Source organism: Leuresthes tenuis, unplaced genomic scaffold, assembly GCF_036924035.1.
Source record: "Leuresthes tenuis unplaced genomic scaffold, fLeuTen1.0.hap1 SCAF_14, whole genome shotgun sequence".
Lineage (NCBI taxonomy): Eukaryota > Metazoa > Chordata > Actinopteri > Atheriniformes > Atherinopsidae > Leuresthes > Leuresthes tenuis.
Window position 1 is genome coordinate 14,280,834 of NW_027325368.1, and position 27,919 is coordinate 14,308,752.

General features: G+C 42.9%; 1 protein-coding gene across 3 annotated transcripts; it reads right to left on the minus strand.

Moving 5' to 3' along the window:
- Window positions 1–2,793: 2,793 nt before the first annotated feature.
- LOC140269288 (5'-AMP-activated protein kinase subunit gamma-2-like) lies at window positions 2,794–27,422 on the minus strand. 3 transcript variants are annotated; one of them, XM_072364318.1, is made up of 16 exons: window positions 27,139–27,422; window positions 25,890–25,955; window positions 22,035–22,284; window positions 13,061–13,287; window positions 11,094–11,145; window positions 10,069–10,175; window positions 9,285–9,366; window positions 8,406–8,464; window positions 8,257–8,302; window positions 8,110–8,164; window positions 7,868–7,994; window positions 7,449–7,614; window positions 7,305–7,342; window positions 7,067–7,213; window positions 6,887–6,980; window positions 2,794–4,022 (listed from the first exon to the last, which is right to left on the minus strand). In XM_072364318.1, the coding sequence occupies exons 1-16, from the start codon at window positions 27,220–27,222 to the stop codon at window positions 3,991–3,993; spliced, it is 1,632 nt and encodes a 543-aa protein (XP_072220419.1). In that variant the 5' UTR covers window positions 27,223–27,422; the 3' UTR covers window positions 2,794–3,990. The 3 variants fall into 3 exon arrangements, with proteins under 3 accessions (XP_072220419.1, XP_072220420.1, XP_072220421.1); XM_072364319.1 differs by lacking the exons at window positions 25,890–25,955; window positions 27,139–27,422 and adding an exon at window positions 19,068–19,208 and having other exon boundaries at window positions 22,035–22,086; XM_072364320.1 differs by lacking the exons at window positions 13,061–13,287; window positions 22,035–22,284; window positions 25,890–25,955; window positions 27,139–27,422 and adding an exon at window positions 11,511–11,624.
- Window positions 27,423–27,919: the final 497 nt, after the last annotated feature.

Sequence of the window (27,919 nt, forward strand, 5' to 3'; positions counted from 1 at the left end):
GTTCATGTTGAGTCTGCCCCTTGTTGTGTGTTATTGATTCTCAGCCTCGTCTCTGAGCTAGTCAGCAAGTCAGAAAGAGAATAAGAGATGCTGAGGTGAAATGTATCAACTGTGCTCTTTGATTATCTGTTATCTATCACAGCTCTGTGAGCCTGAATGTGTCAACGCGACAGACTCCTTATGAAGGGCCTGTGCAGAAGGAGCAGCCGCAACCCGTCAAACATCAAAGCTGTCCCCAAACGCTGCTCTTGTCAGCCTCCCTCCTCAGCTCCACTCACTGCTAAACAAGAGTGCAAAAAAACCGAAATGCCCCGCGGCCAGGTTTTGTATACCCCCTGCCTCTTGCTCTGATCACACTTGTCTTCAAAGGCTGCGGCCCTCTCGCTGCTCAGTGGAATTTGTGCAAATCATGATGCAGTAAAACTAATGTTGAAGGAGTCGAGTGGGTGCAGGAAAATGAGGAGCGAGGAGTGAAATAAAAGTGGTGAGGGTGGTGTGTACAGCTATATCCCCGAGGAGAGCAACAGCGGAGGAAAGTTCATTTGGACTGAAGCCCCCCATCCCCTCCCACCCTCAATTCCTCCTCACTCTCCCACTCGCCATGCATATAAAATGCATGACACGGTCTGAAGAGGAATTTTAAATCAGGTCCTAGACTTTCAAAAGAGAGTCCAATGTGGGTGTGGATGCTGAATGTGTGTGTGCAAAAAAAAAAGAAGAGAAAGATGGGCAGTGGCGAGGAGGTAGGGGGAGGATGGTGAAGCCCCTCTGCCTCTTCTGCTTTAGGGCTACAAGGTGTGAAGAAGGCTTTCCCAGAGCTGGGTATCACTGGGGAGATTGGGAGATCAAAGCTGATTGTCTGGAGTTAGCCTGCTCTGGTTTTACCCTTCATTCCGTAGTCCATCACATCCACACACACACACACTTCATTCAGAGGCAACCTTCACTGTCTTAAAAACTTCCGGTTGATGTCCAGCAATTTCCTTAAATGAACTTAAAAAAAAAAGTAGATAAATAAATAATGCTTGGAATCATTTTCTCCTACTGGGATGTAAATTTTCAATGAGAAAGTGATGGTTCCTCATTATAACAAGATGAAATCAACTGTTGGAGCCGTCTTTGCTGCTGGAAGTGTGTGTTACAGTGTCACCTTGTGGCTGCAGCAAGCCTACGCACAAACAGGCTCCAGATTTAACATCATACAACCAAAGCCTGTAAGGAGCCAGTAGTTATGAAAAAAAACTTTCCTCTTCTCCATTCACTGACAGCTGATTTCATAGAGAAGGTTGTCTTTAAATATAAAGGATGATTCATCAGCATCAATAGTGTTTGGCTGAAATAAAAACCATCCTTTTCCGAGCACACTCTGGCACGATCAGTTGCCTATCCCTGCTCGAAAATATCCTCGGGGCAGCATGCCACGAGCAGAAAAAGGCTGCAGGGCTGAGAGCTCAACAGCTTACAGGAGAGTGAGGACCTTGCAGCTGTGCTTGCTTGGCAAAGCGTTGGCTCCATGTGTGAGACAAGCATCTAAATCTCACATGATATGGTAATCAGCAGGAAATAAGACTTGGAAAGTGTGTGGGGCGACCGCCAGCTGCAGCTCACTGGCATCAAAAATGTCTTCAAGCTGTTAAAAGTGAGAAAACTCTTACACGCAGACGTGTGGAAAACACAGCCTGATGCTTTTTTAACATCCAGTGAAGTGAAGCTGATTTGGCTGGAATGTTTTATGATAATACAGAAAGCTCTGGGACATATTAAGCTCATTTTGATTATACTTCGATTTTGTCTTCATTAGAGAAGCTTTGCATGCTCTCTCCATTTGAAAGAAGCAGCTTTAGCTCCTCTCTCTAGTTTGAGGGAAACTGCTTCCTCTTGCAGGTGTGGGGGTTCCAAACTGTAAACTAACCACTTATCATGAGCTTAAGCTCTTGATTGGAAATAGAGACTTCTCAAAGACACGGATGTGTTTGAATCGGATCCGGAACATGAGAGCAGACAGCAGAAACCACTGCAGCAAAAGCAACATACGTGTTTATATCCCATTCATTCCTTGCTAAATGTGTGACATATTTAGGCCTCCAATCATGTAGGATACATATGCCTACGAGTTTAGGTTGTGAACTTTTTAAGCTTTGCACCTCAAGCTTGAGGTCACGGCTTGATAAAAACGTAGTTTTCAACACATTTGTACAGAACAAAGATCCTCGAATGAACTTTTGCAGCAAATCAATTTCTAAATCCATCGCTCCATTTTCTATACCCACTTTGGCTAAATCAGGGTTACTGGAGCTGTCCCAGCAGCCGTTGGGTGAGAGGCGGGATACCTTGGACGTGTCGCCAATGCATCACAGAGAAAAGCGACCAATACATCATCATTTTGTTATCAAAAATGATTTTTCTGCCAGAATTTCCATTATAGCGTAAATATTTATCACTTTCCTGGTTCTCACACTACGGTAAAAGAATTTTGGTTGTGTTCATCTGAAGTAGTTGTGTGCAAGTTTGTTTTATCCTGCACAACAAAATGACTCTCAAACATGTTGCTGCATTTTCACGACCAAATTTCCCCATTTGTTCGAAGTTTGATGAAAAAAAAAATGCATAGAAAACTGTTGCGATGAATTAAAGCTATATAAAGAAGTGAAAAGGGTTACTTTCATTTGGAAGAATTTGCAATAACATTATTGCAATATCAGTAGCAAACTCACACACACACACATGTATAATATATATATATATATTATATATATATACTGATATATTGAGTGAGAAAACCACCAAAAAAAGTACATTCAGTGTCTGTTTATTTTTCTGCAGCCAGAAAAATAGAAAAAGTAAAACAAAGAACATTCATTCTGCTGAAGTGTAGTTTGTCATGCTTGCACGTTTACAGTACATGTTGATTTGATACAAAGTTTCTCCGAACTAGACATTTTTTTTGCCACAATATATTTACAAAAATAACATTGAAACTGCAGTCTCTTTAAGCATGTTGACACATTCATAAAAATAAAGCTTTCTGTGACACGAGATGAGTCCTGCCGAGCTACAGCTGAGATTAACGAGCCGCTTTACACGTGAGCATCAAAATGATCGGAAACATCAAAAAACACGTATGAATGTAAATGAATGTAAAATCCTCTAAAAAGGCTTTTTTTTTTAGTTGTTGGTGTTTTTTTGTTTTTTTTTATATCTTTTTTTGTCTCATCTTAACTTTACAAAAATCCATTCTGAAGTCTGTGACTGAATCACTAAGTCATGAAGAGGAAGCCCTGAGCTGATAGGACCCTTTCTTCAGAGCTCTGCACGACTTGTTTCTTTTCAACAGAGACAAGACACAATGGGAATCCTGGATTTTAATCACAAAGAAGGCAAGAAAATGAAAGCAAATTTCAGGAGATGAAGGCAAAACTTGCCACGTCTGTTGATGTCAAACATTCGTACTTCAGAAATTTCTTTAAAATCCCAAATTACTGCTCTTAGTTGACAACCGAAATCCTGGAGGACCACACTGCTGTGTATGTGGGGGGGGAGGAGCAAGGCACAACTAAAGACTGAGCACTATACTGGTGCTAATTCACTGTAGGTGAAGGGTGCTACCAAATCAAATATGTTGCCTCTGTGAACATTCACCTGGAGGTTGATGGCCTTATTCGCTTTAAATTGGGAGTTTATTTAAACGGCACTTTCCCTGGAAGTTGACTATCATGTTTTTGTGAGTGTATTTTTTTTTTTATACCCCATTTCTAATGTAATATCTGAGCATCCGATCGGTGTTGGAGAGGAAAATAAATACAGAAAAATCAATCCTCGGTGCAGAGCTCCACGTCACTCATCTGTCTCGCTCTTTGGACTTCGGGCCATATATATATATATCGTACGTCTCTGGGACCTTCAGACTGGCTCCACTCAGCCTCGCACTCCCCATCTCATCCTTTCTGTTTATTCACTCCCACCATGTAAGCTGATGCAACGCTCTCTCGGTCAGTCAGTCAGGTTTTCCTCCTTACAGGCATCTGAGGAGGAGAAGAAAATGGCAGGAGAATGTTAGAACTGCACCACCGTGAGGTCCGTGATAAATACGCTGCTGAACAGACGGGAGCTCAGTGTTCAGTGGCCATAATGTCACGCCGCGAGACTTTGAGAATTAAAAACACACAATTAAATTCACACCCTCTGTGAAAATCAGACACCCAACAACATAACAGAGAGGGAACTGCTGGTTTATAGGGCTGATCTGAAGCTTGTCATCACGACCAACACATCGCAGGAAGGAACAACTTCTTGTCCGTTTGTAATGTAAAAAGCATTAAAGTCCAATGGAAAAAATACACGGCTTCCATTGGCCTCAACATTCATTAATAAAATACTGTTTTTATTGATTTTTTTGGGTCGTTTTGTTTTCATTTGGGGACATCGAGGCCAAGATCGAGATTGGTCCCCTTGGGACTGTATTTTGCCAATGTTGTTTTAACTAGATGCCTGTTTGGTTTTACTTTACAATCAATCAATGTATTTCCACGTTCTCCCAAAACCTAGATTTGACATATTTCTATTTATCTGAGCATTGATAATCTTATTTTTCCCCTAGTCGGGCCCCTGCACTTACAAGACCACAACTAGGAGAGATAAAAACTCAATAAAAGCAGAGCGATTTTTTTTTTTTAATTATCTGTGCTTGATTTAATTTTTATCTGATCTGTACACCTTGTGGACATGTAGGCCTAAAATGAACTCCCCATTTTAAAAAAAACAAACACTTCAACTCCTCCACAGCTGTCCTGCAGGGCCTTGTTTAGACGCAGTAACAAGCTGTAGCAGTCTCACTAGGTTGAAGTCGAGTCAATGAACAGATGAAGCTGATATAAACATGTCAATAAATCCTGGGTAGAGTTTGTGAATTCAATGCCTTTGCACTAGGTTTTTTTTTTGCAGCACGATGCAACTCAGAGTTTCAATGCGAGCAAACAGCAACCTCTAACACTGAAAAAAAAAAAAGAAAATCCCTTCAATTGCTCAAACTTGTTATTTGCTTTCAAACATGCATCACATCTGAACAGAGCTCGCAACGAGCAAAAATGCAGCTGCATCTGGAACAAGCCAAACGTCACCTGAGCGTTCAGCCTCCACACGAAATGCGACAAACTTCTTAAATCTGGCATCACTGCACTTCTACTGAAGCGTGTTTAGGTCACTGAATGAGGTTCACAGCTTAAGAATCCAATTTAAAACAAAAGGAAGCAACCGTACGTTGATCAAAGCAACTATGTTCTTTGCTGCCAAACGCTACAACATTATCGGCCGATATTGCCTTTAAAATGTGTCGGAAACGGATAGAAATGACTACTCAGCGTCTGTGATGCGAGGAGGAGCCTTTCAACACTGCAAACTTAATTCACCATCTCAAGAAACCGTCATCCCAAACGTTCCACAACGGGTTTATGGTGGCAAGGAAGGAAAGGAGAAACCGATCACCGGCGGCGAAGCAAAACCTCGCCAGCAGTGTCTTCTCCAAGCGTTGGGTAAAGCCAGGAAATACAGCCGCGACCACCCGAGGGCAAAGGTCATGAATCAAAAACTGACGGAGTGTATGGCTATGGACAACCAGCCGTTTTCATTTGTCGATTTTTGGACTGCGCTGAGCCCTGTTACACGGTTCCCTGTCAAGCGGTAATTTCCAACACACGTGGGTGTTGTTATGATCGTCTCAGGGAGAACATCATCCATGTCTGTTTTAAGTAGGATAGGATGCAAATATCTTACACGTGTTGTTCAAAAACGATTGTCATGAATGAATTTGACGTGTTTTGTGCAGTATCGGTTATTGGCAAAGTGAGTTGAAAAATAATTTGTAAATCGTATAAAACCCAATATCCAATAATATAGGTACACGATATTGTGTTTCCTGTAGCTTTCCCAGTAACTTCCAAATTAATATCTGGACCCAAAGTTTCCCCATCAGAACCAGAGGACCGTATTGCCTTCCTGCCATCTTCCCATAATGCATCTCGCTATCATCTCTTTCAAGTAAGTAATGAACATGGATCTACCTGCTCACACACACAAAAAAAAAAGAGCCTCCACATGAGACATTGCGGTTGTTAGATGTGCGTTTCTGTAAAGTAAAAGTGAGCTTTGCCCATTACTGTAGCCCTGCCCTCAGCATCCTCAGTCAATATTTGTTTGTACAGCAGCGTGTTCAATTCCCATATGTGCCATGCCGAGGCTGGCGTTATCTGACACAGGACTGAAGGCTGATAAAAAACACTTCCACACTGCACTCAAAAGCCTGGTGTTAGTAGGTGTTAATGGAGTTTTTTAAGCAGTTGAAAAAGGGTTTTATTGATCTCAGAAAGTTCTTTGAGAAATAATTACACTGAAAACACTTCTTTGCAAATTCCGCAGTTCTGTTTCAAGCTAGCCACAATTCTCCCAAAATAACCAGAATAAACAACTGTACTTAAAACACATGGAGTTAAAGAAGCTTAAAGCACCGGATGAAGTACCTTTCTGTTCATTCATCCCACCAGAACAGAAGCCACCGTGTGCTAATCAACATTCTCAAATATAGAAATAAATTTCAGTGGAGAGCAGACAGTCAATTCATGCACGACCCAGAGTTTTTTTTGCTTTTTTTTCCCCCAATCAGTGACTTCTGGTCCTGACACATGAATCCACAAAGCACTGCTGCACAAAGAAGGACAAGCAGGACGTCGGACGGGCACCATGCCTCCTCAGAGCCAGCTACAGGCGGTGACCAGCCATTGGTCAAACAGGTGCATTTCCTACCTGGGCCAGAGTTAGGGGGAAGGTGGGGGGGAGAGAGCTCAGGGTCCAGGACAGAAGGGAAGTTGGGGCTATCAATGCTGAGCATCTATACCTGCAGGGCTGAGCACCAACGCCTGGAGGATGTCTGACAGGGACACAATGCCCTCGATACTGGAGCGCTCGTCCACCACCACCAACCGATGCACCTGGGATTAAAAAGAAGAGTTGCAGCTGAAATCAGGCCTCGGGTTATTTCTCAGTAATTCCGTATCCACACAGCTCTTCGTCTCACTTCAGCTTTGACTATTCTGTCCACAATGGTCTCCATCGTCTCCATTTTGTGGCACTTCATGACTCCTTCAAAGTACTGACAGCGATGTTTCAGAGCCTGCGTCACTGTAATGTCCAGGTTGTTGTAGGTCTTCTCTGCAGCCAAGTTCTGCCAACAAGCGCATTAAGGTTGAAAAACCAGCTTCCAGAGCAGTTTAACCAATAAAATGTGTTTGTCTCCTAAAAAAATTTACACTTACAATCACATCAAACTTGGAGTAAATGTCCACAACTTTGCCTGCGAGAGGGAACAAAAAAAAAAAGAACTGTTGAAGATAAAATGTTTATCCAACAATAAAACAAAAAAAATTTGCATTTCCAGTTGTGTTTATTAGTGATCGTACCCGAGTCATCCACCACAGGCAGAGCAGACACTCGTCTCTCCACAAAGATGTTGAGTGCTTTGATGATGGGTGTGTCTGGGTGGATGAAAGCAATGTCATGGTATGTACCAATGCCCAGCTCACCCAGAGTCTGCTTCATGAAAGCTGGCTTTGGCATTTCACACATCTGGGAAATACAAACATGAAATGAGGCAGGAAGTCCTCCCTACAAACATAATGTTTCTCTGACATTTTATCAACGAACATCCACCTCAACCACTAGGGGGCAGCAAACAAATGGAAAATGAGACAAACCATGAGGAGCACCTTGAACACTCATAGCCTGAGCAATTTAATATAAAAAAAAAAAAAATGCAATGACAGCTGGACACTCATCCAGCCATAGACTGACAGCGATGTGTAGGGTCTGTTGGACTCACAAACAGCTGGAGGAACTTGAGTATCCTCTTGTGTGTGAGAATATAAAGTGCATTCCCTGTGACAGGGTCAATGACAGGCAGGCGGTGAATTTTGTTTTTGATGAGGGTGTACACAGCATCAAATAGGCTGCAAACACAGCAAACATAGGAATTAGTTACCGATGGCAAGGTCAAATCAGCTCACGCACACGGAAATATGCAGCGAAACATCGGTGCTTACTGGGTGATTCGAGAAAACGTACCTTGCTTCCGGTGATATGTTAACCAGAGGCTTGAATGTCGCTTGAAGATAAACCTCTGAAAAAAATAATAATAATAATAATTATTTTACATTTTTAGTGCAGAAGAAACATTTTATGTGTGCAACAAAAACATGACAGAATACTTGCCTCTCCAAGTCTCAAGCTTGTGTTCCTCTAATTCATAAATTTGCACCTAAAAAAAGAAAAATTAGTTTAAAAAATATATATTTTTTGTTTGTTTAAAAAGGGTCAATCTTGATGGAATACTGCTAACCACATCTGTGGCATAGACCTACCAGCGGTGACTTATAGTATCTGTGCAGTATGATGATGAAATCTGTGATTGTCAGCATCCCTGTGATGTAAACAGGCGTTAAAACTCGCTGAACCAATAAAAGCACCGAGCCTGCAGGCTTTGTGCAGCAGGGTAGAAATGCTGCTCATGAGGGTGCGGTTCAAACAACACATGGCTGCCTCGCACCACCCCCCACGTTCTTTATTCTCACACAGACTTTGCATTCATTATTCATCACAGGCTGACATGCAGTAAAGCTCTACAAATCCAATTCACCACTGGCTCACCTTTTGACTCCAGATAGCAAACAGACGGTCAGCAGGATTGCTTCTCTTATTTATTTATTTATTTGCTATGCTCTGGTTAATACAAATTATTTCTTTGCTTAACGGTTTATGACAGCTTTAATAACTTCTACTCAAAGCATCACACTCCATTAGCCACGACCAACTGTTAATCAATACTCAGCATCTCCTCTGTTAGAATTTATGGCAAACCAGCAGAACAATTACATGTTCATGTCAGAAAAGAGAAATAAAAACAAGTTAACATTTCTTTCCCTTGAATTAAAATGTGGCTTGGACAACACAAACAACTCAAATGGGGAAAAGTCAAATCTAGAGTAAGAATAACATCAAATTTCAGTGTTAAACCTAATCTTTTTGTTCCAACTGACAGGTCCAACGTTACAAAAGCCAGCTGCAACAAACAAAGTCGTCTCTTTATGAAGCTGCTTCGAAAGCAAATCCAAATGAGTAAATGTTCAAATTCCTTTTTTAATTTAATGAATCAATTTGATCTATTTAAGTCATTCAACTGAGGACGACATTAAAAAGAATCGCAGTGACTTCAAGCTTCTGTCTGATGTCAGGGTTCTTACCCACAAAGCTTTGCTTCTCCGTGTCCCACAGTGGAGCGGCTCGTACGCCGTTGGCCACCAAGGCGAAGAACGCTTTCTTAACCTGCCAAGGAGCGGTTGAAAACAGTTTAGAATACTGCACAGCTTGTGATTATATAGCTGGAGTCCAGGAAAACAACTATTCTGTAAGCTGGTCAACACAAAACTAATAAACAATTAATTTAAGATCATTGATTAATTGAATCAGTTGATTCCAGCCGAGCCAAAATAGCAAGAGTTGAATGGTCCGAGATGGTTTCATTTGCCTCCTCTGTGCATCATCTCGGGCTCTGAAAGCGTTTCATCGTATAAAATACATAAAGAAAAAAAAAAGAAACCAAAAACAACTCAGGGTTGCATTTGCCTCATGAGCAGCAAATAACCTCTCTGGTGAACTCTAAACCCGGCTTTGCTTTGTGTTGGTATTCCTTCACCTTTAGATAAGCGATCAAAGCCCTCAGCTTTAGTGGTTAAAGATCTACAAACCAAAGAGGACAGTCCTTCCTCAGTTTAGGGTTTAACAGCTTTATGACAATTTGCTTAACCAGTCGACACAAAAAGCTCAGACAAACTAGTTTGACCACTTTTTTTTTTTCTTTAAACAGCCTGCTTTAAGATGAAGGTCTGCTTTGGTTCTCATCATAAACGCCTCAAAAATCACGTACATTTTTTCCCCTCAAACCAACTGAGTGAGCTCCCAATTCACTGTGTGTTGACTAAATCGAGTGTTGTGGCAAAACGCAAGAACAAAAAGGGCAATACTAACTTGGAGCGCCGTGTCGAACACGACCAACTTGGAGCTTGTTGGGACGATGTCATAGCACTTGTGGGATTTCATAAAGCGCATGTAAATATCACTCTCGGGTTCAGCAGCTGTAAGAAAAGAAGTGTGTGTGTAAGGGTGGGGGGGGGATTATTTTATAGGAAAGAGAAGTCTCACAGGGAATGCATAATGAGAGCTTGAAAACAACAACCTAAACAACCATTACAGCCACGGACCACTTACAGCCACTTTCCTGCTCCATCGTACACATAATTACACTCCGTCTGAGGCATGTAAACAGTGGAAAAACATGCGCGCGCTAAAATCCTCAACAGATGACGTAGTTTGAAGCTTCACGTACCCCCCCGCCCTCCATCATGAGGTGGCAAAACTTTAGGTAAATAATTGATTAAATGATAGAACATTAAACGGTGGTTTGATTAGCAAATGCTGCTTTTTTCCCCTCCCCTGTTAAAACAAACCACAACAGATTAAGATTTGACACTTTCCGCCTTTTGTTTGTTACTTTTAACTGAGGAAAGATGTCTGGCCGGGCCAGCTGATTTCGAAAGGCTTAAAAAATTTGCACGGTTGCTTTTCACACCCCTTTCAGCAGGCAAGGGTGTCAACGTGTTAATAAAAACAGAGAGGCTGCCTGTTGAGTCTGTTTTATACACCCAAGCGGTCTCTCTGATATCTGACAGCAGATCATAAATCACAAAAAACACATAAAAATTCCAATTTCTAACCCATTATCATGATCATTTTCATTTTAATCTCTTATTCTAACATGCCTTGAGGTAATATCTAAGATAGTCAGAATTCAGAGCTGGATCTCCATGAAATAGGCTTCATTATTTACAGATTTCACTCGGTCTGTAGCCTGCTAAAATATATCCGAGACTGGCAACGCGACTCCAATACCTCAGAGATCCTGATCAACCTCACACCGTGTTAAGCCAAGACTTACGGCGTTGCAAGTATCAAAGAGAGAAGTGGCCCAGCAGACATCACAGGAGGACACTTACCATCATCATCTAGTTCAAGTTTCTCCAGCATACCTTCGAATAAGCCGTAGACCTGCGAGAGGAAAAGGCAGAAAGTTGCAGTGTGGAGCGCAGTAAATCCCCACAACAGCGCAAAAACAAACAAAACCAACAATAAAAATAACAACTTTACACTATATTGAGTTGGGAGTGAGCAGCAGGCAGAGGTAACACCGACTTTCTCCCTGCAGGTCCCAGCAGATCCCACTAAACCGAGTGCAGTGAGGCGAAGGGAAACCACAACAGCAAACTGCGTCGCGTCACACCCACGTATACAAAGCTACTCCAACTCCAAACATGCACTCGCGCGTAACGTGACTAAAGCCCCTGTGCCGTGGAGCTACAAGCGGCGGCGACACATTATAATTAGACCACACGCGCACACACACCCGTACACACCCCTTGGAACGCGCAGTGGAACAGTCCTGATCTATTTGGTGCAGCGGGGGGAAACCGGCGCAGCTCACACGGCCGCCACGGGCAGACTGTAGAAAATTAACCTCCACAGAGCTACATCACCCGCAGCAGACAGTGTTCAACGCGCCAAACTCGCCAAAGGAAAAATGTCTGTCGAAGCGTGGGGAGAAAGCAGGAAGCTTTGCGCGCTGAGGACACACCCCTCCATGTTGAGAGACCGGGGTGCCTCTCCATATTAGGAAATCCCTTATGTTGCCTAGCAGCAAGAAGCTGGGGATGCCTTGTCACGTCCAAAGCATTCATTACTTCAAAGAAAACGAGTCACACACCTGAGATCTATCAAATAGCTCCCTTAGATTTGGCTCTGGCAGCAGGCTGAGGGTATGCCGCACAAACAGTGCTAAACTGCATCTCCCACGCAAACGCAGTCGGGGTTTCCAGCTGGAAGTGTGCTGTGTCATGCTGGGAGATTAGCATACTCACAGTGTGCTTGTTGATACATGATTTCTGTTGGTTCCCACTTTGCAAGCACGCTCGGTACAAGCCTCTGTCGAAGTAGGCCTGCATACCTGCCCAGAGATGCTCCACAGTCCTCTGTGCCGCCCTGCAGTGGTGACACAGCACTTCTCTTGCCAAAAATTACCCCTGCACTTTCATAAATCTGACCCTACTGCACCACAGCAGGCACGCAGCCTTGCTTTTGTGTTACAGCAAACCTCAGGGAGACAGACGGGCACAAAATCTATGAAAGCAATCGCTCGAGACTGGAACTGGCACAAGGTAAACAGACGGCTACGGCTGATCATTTTGTGAGGCTCCCTTGTGTGTTCATGGGAGAGGAAAAGAACAATCAGAAGTCCCCGCGTGTTAATATCAATAGTATACATCACTGGTGATGAAATATCGATTAACCAGCTCTGGCTAGAATCCACTATCGTACCAGGAAAGATCAGATAATTATTCATCCTAATGGCACAGTGGGTCATCTAGTTTTTCCCCTTTCTAGCTGAAAGAAATCTGCCAAATAAAAAAGAAATCTTCAGTCCTGTGACAGAAACTCGACTTTCCCTTAGATTTGGTCAAAAACAAAAAATGTGCAGCAGACAGCCGGAGTTAAAATCACAGGGCTTGAGATTGAAATCTGTGTTTTTCTGTTTTTCTGTTTGCTGCGGTGCAGATAAACTCTCATGACTCCGAGTGGAACGATCGTGTGAGTCAAAGACAGAAGGCGTGTAAAAGGAAAAACAGTTATCAGCTTTAACGTCCCATGACCCATGGCGTTCTCCTTCCTTTTTCCTTATTCAGAGTGATTCTGAATAAGTGCAAAGATGCATTTTCTTCCAGGAACACAGAAGGCTCACTGACTTAGTGCGGCGGATAAATAACAAGAAATAATAAAGACTGAGTCAGGTCTTCACAGTTTGTTCAGAGCTCACTCGCACCGACTGGACTGTTCCCCAGTAAACAAATAACAGTAATTATTTAGGTATATTCATGAAAAGTACACAGAAACTTTCTGTATTGTGACTCACATGGTGTGAGGTAGTGTAGGTTGGCACGGGGCTCGTTGAAGGAATCGGGGGTTTGGCAGAAGGAAGGCTGAGGCGCTGTCCTGTGTCCGGGGGGGTGGAGAGGGAGCGGGCTCGGGAGCTCGTCTCCAGGCGTTCGGGGCTGGGGCCGCTCTGCTGGGCCTCCTGGGTGAACACAGGCTGGCTGGACGCCTGGGTCGGGGTAGTAGGTGGTGTTGAAAATCCAGAAGCTGCAGAAGAATAGAAAGTTCAGGGCGGATATCTCGGCTTATCTGCTGTTCCTCTTGATGCCGATCTGTTCTGTGCTTTCAGCATTGGCATTGTTGATAGGGTTGGCTGGGAAAACTGTAGCGTAGCCAGTGTGACTGCTGCAGATGTCATCGATGCTCTCACATCTTGTACATACCTAAGCCACCCTGAACAGAGAGAAGCTACACAGATGCTCAGATAAGGCAGCAGCAGTGCAGTGAACCCACAGGGATGCACCAGCCCGGCCACAAAGATAGCACATATGAAGAAATTAATGACATAAGCATGACGTATGAACTTTAAAAAGCAGGTTTTGTTCAAGCAGAGTGACAGTCTGAAAAACGTGGAACTTTGGAGCATTTACGGAGCACCTAGGCCCTTCTGAGTGTACATGCGGAGGACTGATTAGATCCCCGACCACATTATTTGGGTTTGTCAGTCCAGTTTTGAAAAGCTCAATTTTGGGCCAACATGTTAACATTTATTTCAAAAGTCCAGTTTTAATAATCATTCTTTTTTTCTCCCAAGTGTTATGCAAATGTCCTCGATGTATACAGGCAGGGTTGTGCAGTAATTACTGTATATGGTCAATTTATTGATTTATTTGTTTGTATTTAACGCTTTTCATGTAGCTTTAAGACCAGCGTGTGTGATTTAAAGTTGATTCCAACCAATAGAATACGCCCGCTCCACTTCACCATCCTCCAGTCGAGTATGAGAAACAATGTTAATCGGTTAAAGAAAATTAAAAGGCCCATTGTAGAGCTGCTATTTGGTTCATCCATTCAGGATTACAGCAGAAACACTTGCGGTGGTGTCGAGCATCATCTTTTCCTTTGATCATCTCCAAAGTTCACCTGCTCTGTGTCTTGCTTATTGGTTAAAAATGTGTTTTCACACACATTTTAAGCTGAGCGACTTTTTCTTTGTTGCAATTTGCTACTTTTATTTAAACCAATCAAGGAATTAATGGGCACAGTATCCCATCCGACTCCAACGTGTTGGAGAAAGGCTTGTTCTGTTTCACTTGTACAACAGCAGGTGGCTAACTTTCGTTGCTGGTTTGGCGGTGGTTAACTTCTTCATTTTTGCCTGGCAGCTATGTCGGAGGACACTTTTTCTGTAGCAGAGTCAGGGCGCTGGGTTGAAAAATGTCCCTCCTGATGTTGAACTCCTTGGACACAGCAGTCGTTTCTTGGCGTATCAAACGTTCTGCCAGTGAACCACCACTTGGGACATTGATTATTAGCCTGCTTCTGCCAGCACATCTCCTGACCAACCTGAAAACTAGCTTCCTTGGCAGAGAAAAACAAAAAAAAAAAAAACTTAAAAATCTCAAGCCTGTTTGAGTCCAAAACATAAAGGTAAAAAGGGAGCAGAGACTTTGTTTTCATTCTCCCAATAATATGGTGTTTTTTTAAACACATTTTCTTTTAGCTTTTTATTTGAGGCCATCGAGGAATGGCTGGAGACTCTCCATGGGCTGCTGTATTTTAGGAATTAGAGACACGGAATTGAAATTCCAAAGTTGGGTTGCATCACGAACAACTAATAAAACAAAGTTATAATAAATCAAAGTTGAGCGCATTTGCACAGAGGAATTATGACTTAAGTGTGACAAACTGGATTCATATTTTGAAAGTAAGATTTGATTTATCTATTTTTCTTGAAACCCTTCAAATGAGAAACACTTACAAACCGAATCAGCAAAAGGAAACTTCAGAGGCTACAGTATTTTCTAAGGGGGATCACTGGAATACGAGCGTGGTTTGCATATTAATGCTTTAATTTCCTTTACATTTAGCTTGAAACAATTTGAAGAAAAAGTTTCAAAAATGGATTGATTATACGCTGCAACCCCGGACTCGAGGCATATTTTCCAACAACACTGCAGTGACACCGCTACCATCTGTTGACACCTGCGACATCCTGACTGTGCTCGTGAACGTCCCCTGAGTGCAGTCCACAGCTCAGCTCATAAATAAATGCAAATTAATGCAGTAAAAAAAGCAATCAATGATGGATCAATTTCAGGAGAAAAAAAAAAATAATGCTGTGATTGAAGCTGGCTGTTCCCTGCTGTTATAACTAAGCAGATCCACATTGGTTCAGTCAGCTGTCTGTGACGCAGCTGCTCCTGCAGCAGCGTTGGACTGAGAGCGTTCGTCACATGACGGCGTGCTCTTTGACGTCAGGCATCGCAGTCTTATGTGGGGTGACATGCGACACTCGCGCTGCTCCAGCTCCTCCCCAGAGACATATTTCTGAGGCCAGACAATAAGAGACAGGGACGATGTGGGCCAAACGGCTCGCGTTACGAGGCCTCCCCTCGAGATGACCAGATGACTTTTATCCTGACTAATAGTGTCACAGTGAAGCTGAGAGTATGTGTGTCACGTGAGGAGAATGAGCTAATATTAGGTTTGACTCTTCCTAAACAAACTGGGATCGGTAGTCTATATTTTGAATTGAGGAATAACGCTTCATCATTTAAAGGTTAGTGAACTATTCACCTGAGCGAGCTGAATTTAAGGTCTCCATAATGTGCGACTTCCCTAATTACCTTGTAAATAACTTTTTCACAGCCTTATTATTAACTACAATGCTGCTGCCAGTAATTATATAGAATAATGATAATTAAAAAAAAAAGAAAATAACCTTTTTAGCGCCAGCTCTGTGTATTAAGTGAACATTTTTCCGAGTGCACTCAACACTATCTCCTGACATTTAGTTGGCCCTCTTTGGTGTGCCCAGCTTCCGCTGTTTGGCCTTTTTTTAGCCACGCTGTTGTGGCACATTCCACAGGAGCAGATAACAGCGGGCCTGCGAGCCCTCTCCCCTGCCTGGTTAACAGGGAGCAGCCAGGCACCACCCAGGAAACAGGACGTGGATGCGTTGCTGTGAAGAGTCGGGTCTATCTTTAAAAGAGCCAACACGGTGCGTTGTGTTTCATTTTAGAGTTAAGTTACCAAAAACACGATGCAATGGACACAGCTTCAGTGATATCCAGCCTGACATTTAGAAACTGCCATTTCCATCACATCGTTCTGTGCCTTTAAAAGGAGAGAATAAACAATTAAAGGAATCAAAAGTTCCATGGTTAAGACTTGGCGCTTTCTTTATTATCTTTTAAGATCGTAAAATAATTTCGGACTTTCAAAAGACATTTCGGACAATTGAAAAAAAATAGGTATCATTGTAATTAGTATATCTGGGAAGGTTTTCGGCAACTCTACAAAACTAGCAAGATGATGGCGTGACCCTGGGCTTTAGAAAAGTTTGACAGGCATTAATCCTTATGTTTAAAGACTAAAACGAGAACATTGTTTTGGTAATTCTGATACAAACTGTAGTTATTTAAAGTCATGTAAGCAGGCTAATCTCTTTTGATTGCATTAACACAATTTGCTGCAGTGATGTGCAAGTACAACAGCCATAAAAGTGGATCCTCTCAGTCTGGACGGCCCCTGAAGGGTCAACAGGGTTTTCTCAGTTATGCAGGGCTACGCTGACTAAAAGAAGCCAGCTGAATGTCTTAAGTTCTCAGTACTGAGACCACCGATATCCAACAAACAAGCCGTTACAGCCATTCAAATGAACAAAGTATAGCTGAGAACCTCAGAGACGGTTGTCTACCTGGCCACGGCTAAATTTGGCATGCAGATGTCAGCTTCCTTCCAATAAACGGTGAACAATAACTACAACACGGTTCCTGCTTTCACAGTGCAAGCTCTGGATCAAAGGACTCGCGGTGTAGGCTGAGGTGTCATCACGTCGTAGAACTCCACATTTTACACAGCCACTCTCAGACGTATATCACCATGGCAGCACTCTGCTCCTCTAATCTACTCGACTATGGCCAGAATGGCTCTAAATCAGGAACTGTGGAGTCTGTGATAAAGCTCCACTTGAGTCCCACAAAGATTGCCCGAGTGCTTCGCTCCTTAAGCACGCCGGCCCACTGCTTTGCAGCAACTGGTCGACCCGGTTTGTCCAGCGTCCCGCTGGTGGCTTGGTTCGTGTCAAGAAAGCCTGAGGAATGGAGATAAAGCCCCGACGAAGAGGGGAAAAAGTCCAAAAAACATCGTGTTCGGCATGATCTGCCAGCCTCAGCTCCATTTTAATGAAGCGCTCCAAATGGAGCAGCTATTCTGAACTCGCTTTGGAAATGGGACAGAAATACTGACATTGAAGTGACACAAAGTAGCGTGGCTATAAATTACCCTGCAGCAATGACAGGGCCACTACCAGAAAAAAACCAAAAAAAAAACCGGACTTATTCAATTTTGCCCTTACTTCTCTATAAGATATCGCATCGCTCACCGTGCCACTTTATCGCAAAATTACAGGAGATGCATCTATTATGAGTTTGGCAAATCAATAGCGGGGTTGCCTGCCCCTTGTCAACCCGTCACACACAGCTTTACCATCTTTGGCCTGTGTCCTGACATACTTTGTGCGGATGCATGACATGCACTTGTGAAACCAGAGATCAGCTGTGTTAGCAGGACTTCAACTATATGTAGCACCTTTAGTGGTCATAACCAACAGCATTCAGTGCCTTCGTATAGTCTGAGCTGCTGTCTTATGAGGTACAGTCCGTTAGAGTTGATGCAGTCTGGTCCTGCAGTCTTCGTATGCGACTTTTCAACTCTTTTTTTTTTTTAAATCAATTTAAAATGTATTCAGTTTTATTAAAAAATAACCTGTAAGGGTCTCGGTGGCAGCACACTGTTTTTGATTGCTAAGCTAGAGCTGTATTGCTTATTCAGTGTATGGTTCTTGTTATCCGTGCTTAATTCATTCTTTATTGAAATCCTAATCCTATCCTAATCTCCTCGACATCAGCTTTGACAAAAACACAAACAATGAAACGTGTCTTTTGGCTGCATGTGGGGGCGTGTACATTACATAGTAATAATGGCATAACTCCAGTGAGCATCCTGACTTATGCAGGAGGGTATCGAGTTTCTGCAGCAAAGCTTTGAAACTGCACGCGCGTGCGCACACACACACACACACACACACACACACACAGAACAACAACAAAAAAAAGCCTGTGCAGGTCATTTTATCTCATTTTGCAGACAGTTTGACGTACTGGCTTCTTCATACTTAGATCACATTTTACCAAATGCTGTTTGAAACGCACGGATGAGTCAGGCAAGCGAGTGCAGAATTATCTGAGCCTCTCTTCGTCGTGTACATAATTAGATATGTCGATAATGGTCAAAAATAGCCTATACAGAGGTGGTGATCATCTGTGTGATGGTTTTAAAGTTTGTGGTGTTCAACTCTAAACCCTTCAAACAAAGAGGTGTCTTTGTCCCAGTGATTTATATCAATTAGTGCAAGCTACATAAAAGACACTCCTGAAGTTCAGCTGCAGCACAAACTACATCTAAATGAGCATATAGATGAATCAGCAGCCCTCGAAAACGATTTCCACAAAAGCTAATCGTTGATCTCCACTGCACTAGTTTTAGCAGTGCGTGCAGGACAAGGAACAGGAATGAATTGAAAACTGAAAAACGGCTGATTTTGCTCTATCTTTAGTGTCTTTAGTCTTTAGTGTATGACGTTTAATGCTAACTATATTCATGCAGTATTACTTGGATGTGGACTTTTTATCATCCTAAAATATAAATGTTTTTAAAGTCATATTAGAACAAGACTGTCTTCAATTAATACGCACCGGATAAAGCTGCGGGACAGTTTAGAGATAAGACTAAAGCAGGGGGTGAAGAGCACAGTACATTACCGGCCAAACACGTTGCCTCGGACTGATGCCTCCCTCCTAGCCCATCTTGTTCTTTTTGTTTCTTGCCTCTCCTAAGGCTGCCAAACCTCTTCATGGAAAGCAGTGGGTTGTTGGCTCAAAACTAAATTTGATCATGACCATCTGCATCACAAAAGGAGCACAACCACAGCTTAAAACTGCCCCAAGCCAGAGTCACTCAATTTTTCTTAGCAGTTCTAAAAAATCAAGTGATAAAATAGATCCAGCTGATGGAAGCTGGATCGAGACGAGATGGTCCTCAGGGAACAGATTTGCTTCAATCAGTCGACGAGGATAGCGGTTTTTCTGGACTTCTTATGAATGACAGCCACAAAAAGTCCTCAATATATACGCTTAGACCGTATATCCAGGCTATGAAAAGTAGAAAAAAAAAAGCCCTGAGCACGAGCCAGCAGAAAGCGGCGTGCAGCTCATATATTTGATGGAAAAGACAGGAGTGCGAAAGCTGTGAATTCCAAGGAGCAATGATGCAGAGTACAACTGGGACGGATAGCAGCGCCTTTACCCCTCTCAGCAGTGCTGTAAATTGTCAGGTGCAGCTGTGGGTGGCATCTCTTTAATATAGCACGCGTGTCAGCAGCCTTTAAAAGGAGGCCAGCCTGTGAAGCAAACTCCTCTGATTGGCTCTGGCGACACCTCTCCCCGCCCTCCCTTTTCCCACAGAGTGAATTCAGCGCAGGAACATCTGTTTCACTCAGTCATCACGTGATGTCACTTATTCAGGATAACACAGGCCGGATGCCTCCGGAGTTCAATGCTGCCTCCAAAATTTGAAAATCAAAAAAGTAATTCAGAGGCAAACCTCTCTGTAATTTGTGCAGTTAGGTGTCTGTAACTTTAGGGGGGCTGACCTTTAAGACTGCTGAGACCAGCCCCCCGTCAGATGACAGCAGGGGGACATCCCATGTTCTGTCAGCTGATCAGAAAGCTTCCATTCAGTATCATTACCCTCTCCTACCCTCAACAGATGTCCCACTCAGTATTTGCTGCTCACATTAGTTGGAGCATGGCCAGTACAGATCTCAATTAACATGTTATGCAAGTGTTCCACTCCACTCAGCGGCTCAATGGCCAATACAAGCTCAGATATCAATGATGTATGACGTAATAAACTTTTACATTATCCTGATAAAAATCAGTTCTATTCGGTTCAGTTTGGACTTCGGACTGCCAAATATCAGAGCCATGAGATATTTAAAGTGTTTTTGGTGTCCCAAACATTGATATATGCATGCATGTCTATTAAACTCTGATCCTGTCCTTGTACAGCCTGCGTTTTAGGAGATAAGACAGTCAAAACTACCCACTTTCTTTATTTACTGACAACATACAGCCCACAGTGGCGACAGTGAGTAAAAGGGTGGGCGGGTGGGGGGGGGGGGGGACTGTGCATGGCTGAGCGTCCTGAGAGTCTGGTCACTTCCAGATAAGGCTATGGAAGCGCTGCCGCAGCGAGAGACTGACAATGTCCAGGCGATGGGAAAACATATTTAGAAGCAGTTGGGAATGCAGATACTTTCTCGTCATATTTGTATCAAAAATAGATACAAATACACCTGAGGAAAATTTGCGACCCAGTGAGAGTGCAAATGACAAAAAAATCTGACGCTCAGGAGCACGTGCAAGTCCGCCAAAAAATAAAAATGGTTCTTTGTTTCTCAAATGATGAATAAGAGACTTTAAAGCAAAGGCAGCTTCGTTAACACTCGTTTTAAAGACTGTGCCTTCAGCACCCCCTTGTGGCCAAAGGGGTGTGCCTACAAAAATATCCCACTAATATGAACTGAAAATCTGTGGCGCCCACTCAGTTGCTTAAGCTCACTCAGTCACTATTTTGACTGGCACTAGCTCATTTTAGTTGAACATCATTATTCACGAGAGAGAATGGAATGTCTCCAACCACATTATACACTTGTAATCCCAGGCAGCTGCCTTAGCAGGGGTGGAGCAGTTGGCGTATATTTTGATTTGCTTACCATCAATAACAACCTCCAGAGGAAACAGGGCATGCCGACTCTTTTAATGTTTGGCCCTAACTGAGCTGTTCCAGTAGCCACTGCCAAAAAGACCCTCTGCAAGGAAACACAGAAGAATGGGTATACGCACGAGCCAAAAACGCATGACTCATCCATGTAGCTGGCTGACACTGCTTCCAGCAGGGCTGTTTTCATGAAGGAAAAGGCTGTTTTTTGTTATGCAATGATCCGACCAACTTGAAAACATGGAGACACGAGAGATGAATATCTGCCAGTTAGGTCTGCTCATAAAGCAAGGCCTTGTTCTACAAACTCTGTCTCATTTCGCCTTATTTTCGCATTACGATTATGCTCCAAATGAGCTTAATGGTGGCTGGTGAATGCATTAAGGCTGGCCTGCAACCAGCAGGAGGCCAAACTTGTAACATCACAACTTGTTACTGCGCTGCCTAATTTTGGGGACTGGATTGAGGCAGCAAACTAAGCCGACCGCTTGCTTTTCCAAGAGACAGTTGTTGACAACACTAAAAAGACAGCTGATGATGACGAGCCTCGTGACCACGCTGGGCTGGAGAGTACCAAAGTTGTGAATTTCTTTTTTTATTTTTTCCTCCCCTTAGGGAAAAATTCTACTTCCTTACTAACAACAATGTTCTGTAGTGTAAGAGTAAGCTAGGAGGTGTGTGTTTCTAATCAGCTCAATCTCAGGCAGCAAAACACATGTTGATGTGAACACATGAACTCCGGCTGACACGGGTTCCTGCATGTGGCTTTACCTTGTGCACAAGCAGGAAACCTACATAATCTGAGATGACACAGTTTCATCTATTGTGTCTAACTTCCTTTACAAAAAAGCCTTCCTCAGACATCTTATGTCACAGCACTGCGGTTTTGTTAGAAGCTAGCCAAGCAGAGTGTTCAGTATGAGCGTCAGCGCTGCTTGCAGACTTACCTTTCCTGGTCCTGGAGAAGATCTTCACGCTTGCTGCAGTGGAATTGGAGCGGAAGAGACCACTGAAGCTTAGGCGACGGGGGGATTTGGGTGAAGAGGTTAGGTGGGAGGGATAGGGGAAGATTGTCTTGGGTGAAGCTGAATTGGTCTTTGACTGCACTGGAGCAGAATGGGGTGTTGAGGGCACGCTGGTCGGGCTCTTTGCAGAAACTCTTTTGATGGGGCTCGCTGAACGAATGAGACGCTCGCCCTGAGAGAGCAAAAGAGGCAGTTTTATTCACCTGCGTGCACTTGTGTAAAAGCATAATTCAATGATAAGAGTGCACCTATGGTATTGTGTGACAGCGAGAGGCAAATATCAGAAAACTGTGCAAAGCAAAGAGCCAAAGTGAATGAGAAGATTTGTTGTGAAATGAAAACTGCTGACTGCACTTCTTTGTGTGTCACTTCTTCTTTTTGCACACTTTAAGTCACTGTTTTGTTTAGATAGCCACCCTGTATCAGCTAATGGCCTCTCATAAAAAGCAGCATGAGAATGCGTCTCATGTGCAAAGTTCACTGATGGCCATGTTACTTAATGGTTTGAAATGATTTCAATCACGTATGCGAGGAAAATGGTTAAATGTTGAATATGAGTTAAGGGAAAACTATCACAGATGGAAAATTTGCCCATGCCTCGTGCACTAATGCGCCTACTCGTGCCGGCCTTTGGTTTGTTTTGAAGATCTAAGAAAGAATTTAAGGTTTTGATCAGATCACAGGCCACTTTTCCACCTCACCTCAGTTCATCTTACATTAGCCCAAAGCCAATCAAAAGGCCTGTGTTTCTGGATCTCGTTTCCATTTTTTTTTTTTTTTCTTGGCAGGGTAGAGTTTTAACTTCTACATTTGGATGTGATTTCTTACACGGTTTTCACACATGTTCCTGAGCCCATGCAATTATTTCCACTGCTGAACCGTGTCTGTTTGTAATGTAGTGAGGCTGATGTCGAGAGATATATATTATTTCTGGATCTAATATCTGGCTTGCTGGATAAGCTACCTAATAGACGGCAATGTAAAATGCTAATTTTGGCGCGTGGACAGCCAGATATATCGCTATGAATTCAAATAACTGTGCAAAGTTTTTAACTCGTATAGGGGACTTTCAAATAGCCAGACTCAACCAGCCACCTCGAGTCATGACAAAATGCAGCAGGAGCTGTACCTATACTGAAACAATTCGGGCTGCATTTCAAGGGACAATAAAGATTCATGTCAGGACAGGTCTGCATCTATCAGTCAGGGAGGAACTGCTTGCAATTACCAGACCAATCTCTGAGCTTATTTTTTCCCCCCTCTTCTTTTCTTAAATTCTCTTTCGAGAATAAGAAGACACCTCGCACTGAGTTGCATGCTGGTACAGGAGCACGATCTCGTGAGGGCTGTTCTCTCGCTACATCTGTTTGCCATCATGGTTGCCTGGATAGTTCTTTTTAGTGTGGCAAAGTAAATACATAAATGAGTTATTCTGGTGGACAAGGGAAGACCTGGAGTAAGTATGAAGGCAAACGTAGATGGGCCTTGGCAGGAGAAAGTGAATGCAAGATCTGCTCATTACGAACCAGGTATTGTGCCAAAATCTGATAGTACTTCCAACTACTTCCAGCTTTGGGTTTACTTTAAGGATTTATGCGCAGTGGATTTTATGAGTCACTGTACTGATAATAAAATATGTGTTTTTAAATTAAACTTGTTTCAAGATGTTTCTTTTTTTTTTACTTGCGGTGTTCAGTTGTGTTTAAAATCTAAAAAGGATGGACTAAGCTATGATTTTAGAGGCTGATCCTACAGTTTGCGAGTAGAAACACGACACTCAAAGTGTTAAAAGATAGAGTTCAGGGTCAGCGCATCTGAAGTAAACCCTCAGAGTAAACAGAGTACTCTATGAAATCCATTCAAACCGACCTGAGATGTCAGCTTCACATTCTTTATTGATTTGTATTTATTATCTCTGTGTGTTTAGTGCTATATAGAAACATGCACGTGTAAAAAAAGGTGTCTTTGCTAAAGTATGGTGACCGTCACCCAACATGCAAAGCATCACAACATAGCTGCCACTCTGTATGGTTGGTTGTCAGCTGGTCAAAGATTTTCTGGATTCTTTAATACTTTTAATGACATACTGCCAGTGAACTGTGTCTTCCACAACGATGAACCTCAGCAAATCTGAAGATTCAGCCTCTCTCGAACGCACTTTTTGTTACTGACTTTCTGATAATTGACCTCATTAGGTATGCAATGCTCTGCCTGATCATATAACTTAGCAACAATAACATTTCCAGGCGTTTTGTTTAGACATACCGCTGTCACCAAAGTCTAAGCAAGAACATTTTCGGTGAATTATAAAAGGTTTAAATGGTTTGCGAACACCCACATTCCGTTTTATCTACATTTCATACTGTGTGCCAAACTCTTTAAGCGGCTCGGTTGCAGATGTGCCACAACATGTGTTGATATAACAATATAACAACATTTTCAAGACTGTCTGGGGGAGCTAATTTTGGATTCATCATGTTTAGGGACTAAAAATTCTTCTTTTGTCCACCCTGTCTCCATGTCTCTTGTACTGAGATGCCGTGTTATCTGCAGTGTGTTAGCAAAGCTGTGTTAAATGGCACTCACTGATAATGAGAGTCAGTAAAAGAAAACCACCGGGCTCACTATTGGACAATCAGCGCTGCGCTTAAACTACATAAACAATATTTTTCATTATGGTTCTCTGTGTTTATACGTCGGCTTTTGCAAGGTCAGAGTCATGTAAACAAGTGCAGGAATCCTTCACTATTTGCTGCGCAGACAGCAAAACAGAACATGAGAGATGGCAGCCAATCTAGCAGGAGACAGGGAGAGCCTCCTCCCACCAGTGCCTGCTGCCTGCTCTGAATGTGCCAACAACAAATCATTTAACCGTTTGTGGGATCTGATACAGTGAAGCATTACGATGTACGTGGGGGGGGGGGGGGGGGGGGGGTTACTGCAAACTGTTTACTGCAAACAGTGAAATGCAACAGGGTTGTTTTGGTAACACTGTCAGTACATGAGAGCCAGCATAAATATTACCAATAAGGAACTACATGCCATGAAAAAAGAAAACTGCTGCTCTGGGGGGGAAAGGGAAAAGGTGCCGATATGAAGGTCAAACAGTGCATCTGGGACCAGATAAATCAAAAAAGGAAGGACTGTTTTGTCTGCTTTCTGATACTTCCTTTAAAGCTGGCCCTGCTCCATAGGCACGACTCGGTTTAAACCAATCCTGATGCAGTCTTGAGCAGTGAGAGCACACACCCGTCTCTTCCGTTTGCCAACAAATCTCAATCTCACATTGTGCAAGAGCTTGTTAAGGCAAGTGAACGAGCTATCAGCGTTTTTTTTTGTCAGGATACAACTCGGCTCTAACAAACACAAGACAGTACAGGTTTTTATCTATCGCTGCATAAATATTACTCAAGTAAATCTTCAACATGCATTTTGGCTACGGTGGGTGATTAGTCCTACACAAATGATAAGGAGCAGACAGTTGGATGAGGCTGCTTTCTTTCAGAAAAAATAAATAAAATCAATTTCCAGTATGTGTTCGAGCTGTGCCTGGACACTGTGGGTGTAATGTTACTGTAAGCCAAAGTGCGTTGGCAGAATAGTAAAGATGGCTTTGCGTGTTATTTTCCCAAATCAACACTTTAATGCTTCCAAAGCCAAACCAAACAGGTCCAAGTACACATTCTAAATCGTGTGATGGGGGGGTGGAGGCATGCTGGAAAAACAAACAGGGGGCAAGTACATTTAAAATAACAATACATTAATTATTACACGTACCGTCTGAGCGCCACTTTTTGTTGAGTCACTCGTCTCCACTTGAGGGGCAGCGAATGCACCAAAGTCCTGCACATACAAGGAATGTCAAGGAGGGTGTAAAGGAGAAGGTTTTAACCTTTGGGAAATTGACACAAAGAAAATCAATTACATGTCATAAGCGGTTAAAATGAGTGCCCAGAACTCCATGCTGCTGCGGGCAGTTTTTTCAACAAAACTGTCAGTGTCACAACTAGCGAGAAAGAAAAGGATCAACACGTTTGACCACTGAGGACACCTCTGCAAGGAAAAGTCAAACCACAGCGCACTTCTTCCCCATACCGAGGGTTGGGCGCAACATTCCTCTCTAAAGAAATGCAGATGGATGATGAAGCAGAGAGGCAGCTTTGTGCCAAAGGTATAATGATCTGACTGCGTGAAGCTATTCTGTTATTCCTTACGCAACTGTACAAGAAAGTCCACCTTGTTGAGGATGGAGAAGTTCACGGAGTGGTGATAAACTCCAACATATTGCACTTGAGTGTCAGCCACAAAAACAGTGCCGCATTCATAATCTAACATCAGATTAGGGAGTTTTTCTTTCTTTCCTTCTCCAACCTGTACAGCAGTACACTACTGCATTATTTCAGTATCACTGGAGTTTTAAAATTAACTTCAATATGACATTTTTAGCCCAAAAATGGCAATAGGATGATCATACTTTGTCTTCTCTGATGTCCTCATCACTGGTCACTTTCAGTTTTTTTTATTTCTTACAACAACTTTGATTTTTAGTAAAGCAAGACATTGCACAATGAATTCAGAAATAAGCCTGCACATGTTTGGACATTAAATACAAACAATTGTGGCAGATCTAACAAGGGAGTTGGCTACGGTGACATCATATCAAAGCCTTAATGCAGAAAACGTTGACGAAAATATTTCTGAAAATTAAAATGTACAAGAGAGCAAAGCTGTTTCCACCCCCCCAAAAAAACAAAAAACCTCAAACAGAGCCCCCTTTCAGAGGCCTGGAAAATAAACCACATATCTATTGGCGATTGACAAAATAATGAACTTGAAAGCCGTAACGTGGAGGCAGCTGTCAGTCATGCACGCGCTCCCACGTCGCCTGCGATCACTGGCGAGTTGCAGCAAAAACGGCTGCAAACGACATTCGTTTCTACCCCGGTTTCCCCTGCAGATCACCAACGCGCCCTTTTATTAAAAGTCACAGTAAGAAGCCAAATTAGTTGATACTTCACCGACTCACTGGCATGTTAATCCGCAGACTTCTCCTCTTCTTTGGCATTTTCTTTGAACTCTCCTTCTCGGACTCCATCACTGTGCTTCCCATTGTATTTATTTGTTTCTCCTCCAATGAGCAAAACAAAAAAAAAGTGTGCTAAGATAGCAGCCGTATCTCGACAGCAGACCTTAAACAGCTGCCCCCACCTTCACTTCAGCTACCCCCTAGACTTACTACGACAACACCGAGTAAGGAGCTGCCTCTTCCACCAGGAAGTAGGCTCGGCCGTCAAAAAAAGAGGCAGGGCACACCTCTTCATATGGGTTTAAAACGCGGATTGTTTACAGGTGTACTGCAGCAACCTGCTACCGTGAGGAAATGTGTCCCCTGTTGTGCTTCCGGCTGAGCCCAGCGACAGAGAGAACAGAAAATACACTGTCTGTAGATTTTAGGACAGCTAGTTTAATGATAATTTAAAACACCCTAACCCTAACCCTCTTTTAATCATTTATTTTCTGCTTACAGCCTCGTGAACTGCTCGTAGTTGCTTGAACACGATAGGATTATCACAATATCAAACCTAAATTGCTCTGTAAAAGAGTGGGACAGATAATTAGCCAAGTGTAGCATCATTACGGTAAAACATTTGATTTTCCTTCCACAGCCATGTCTTTGTAAGGTGGCAAAACAAGAAAAGGCTATACCGAGGGCACACGGTCAGTAAAGCATGTATAAAGGGATACTAATTTCGACATAACACCACACAGTTCTGACGTATACAGATTCCTCACCAACAGATGTCAGT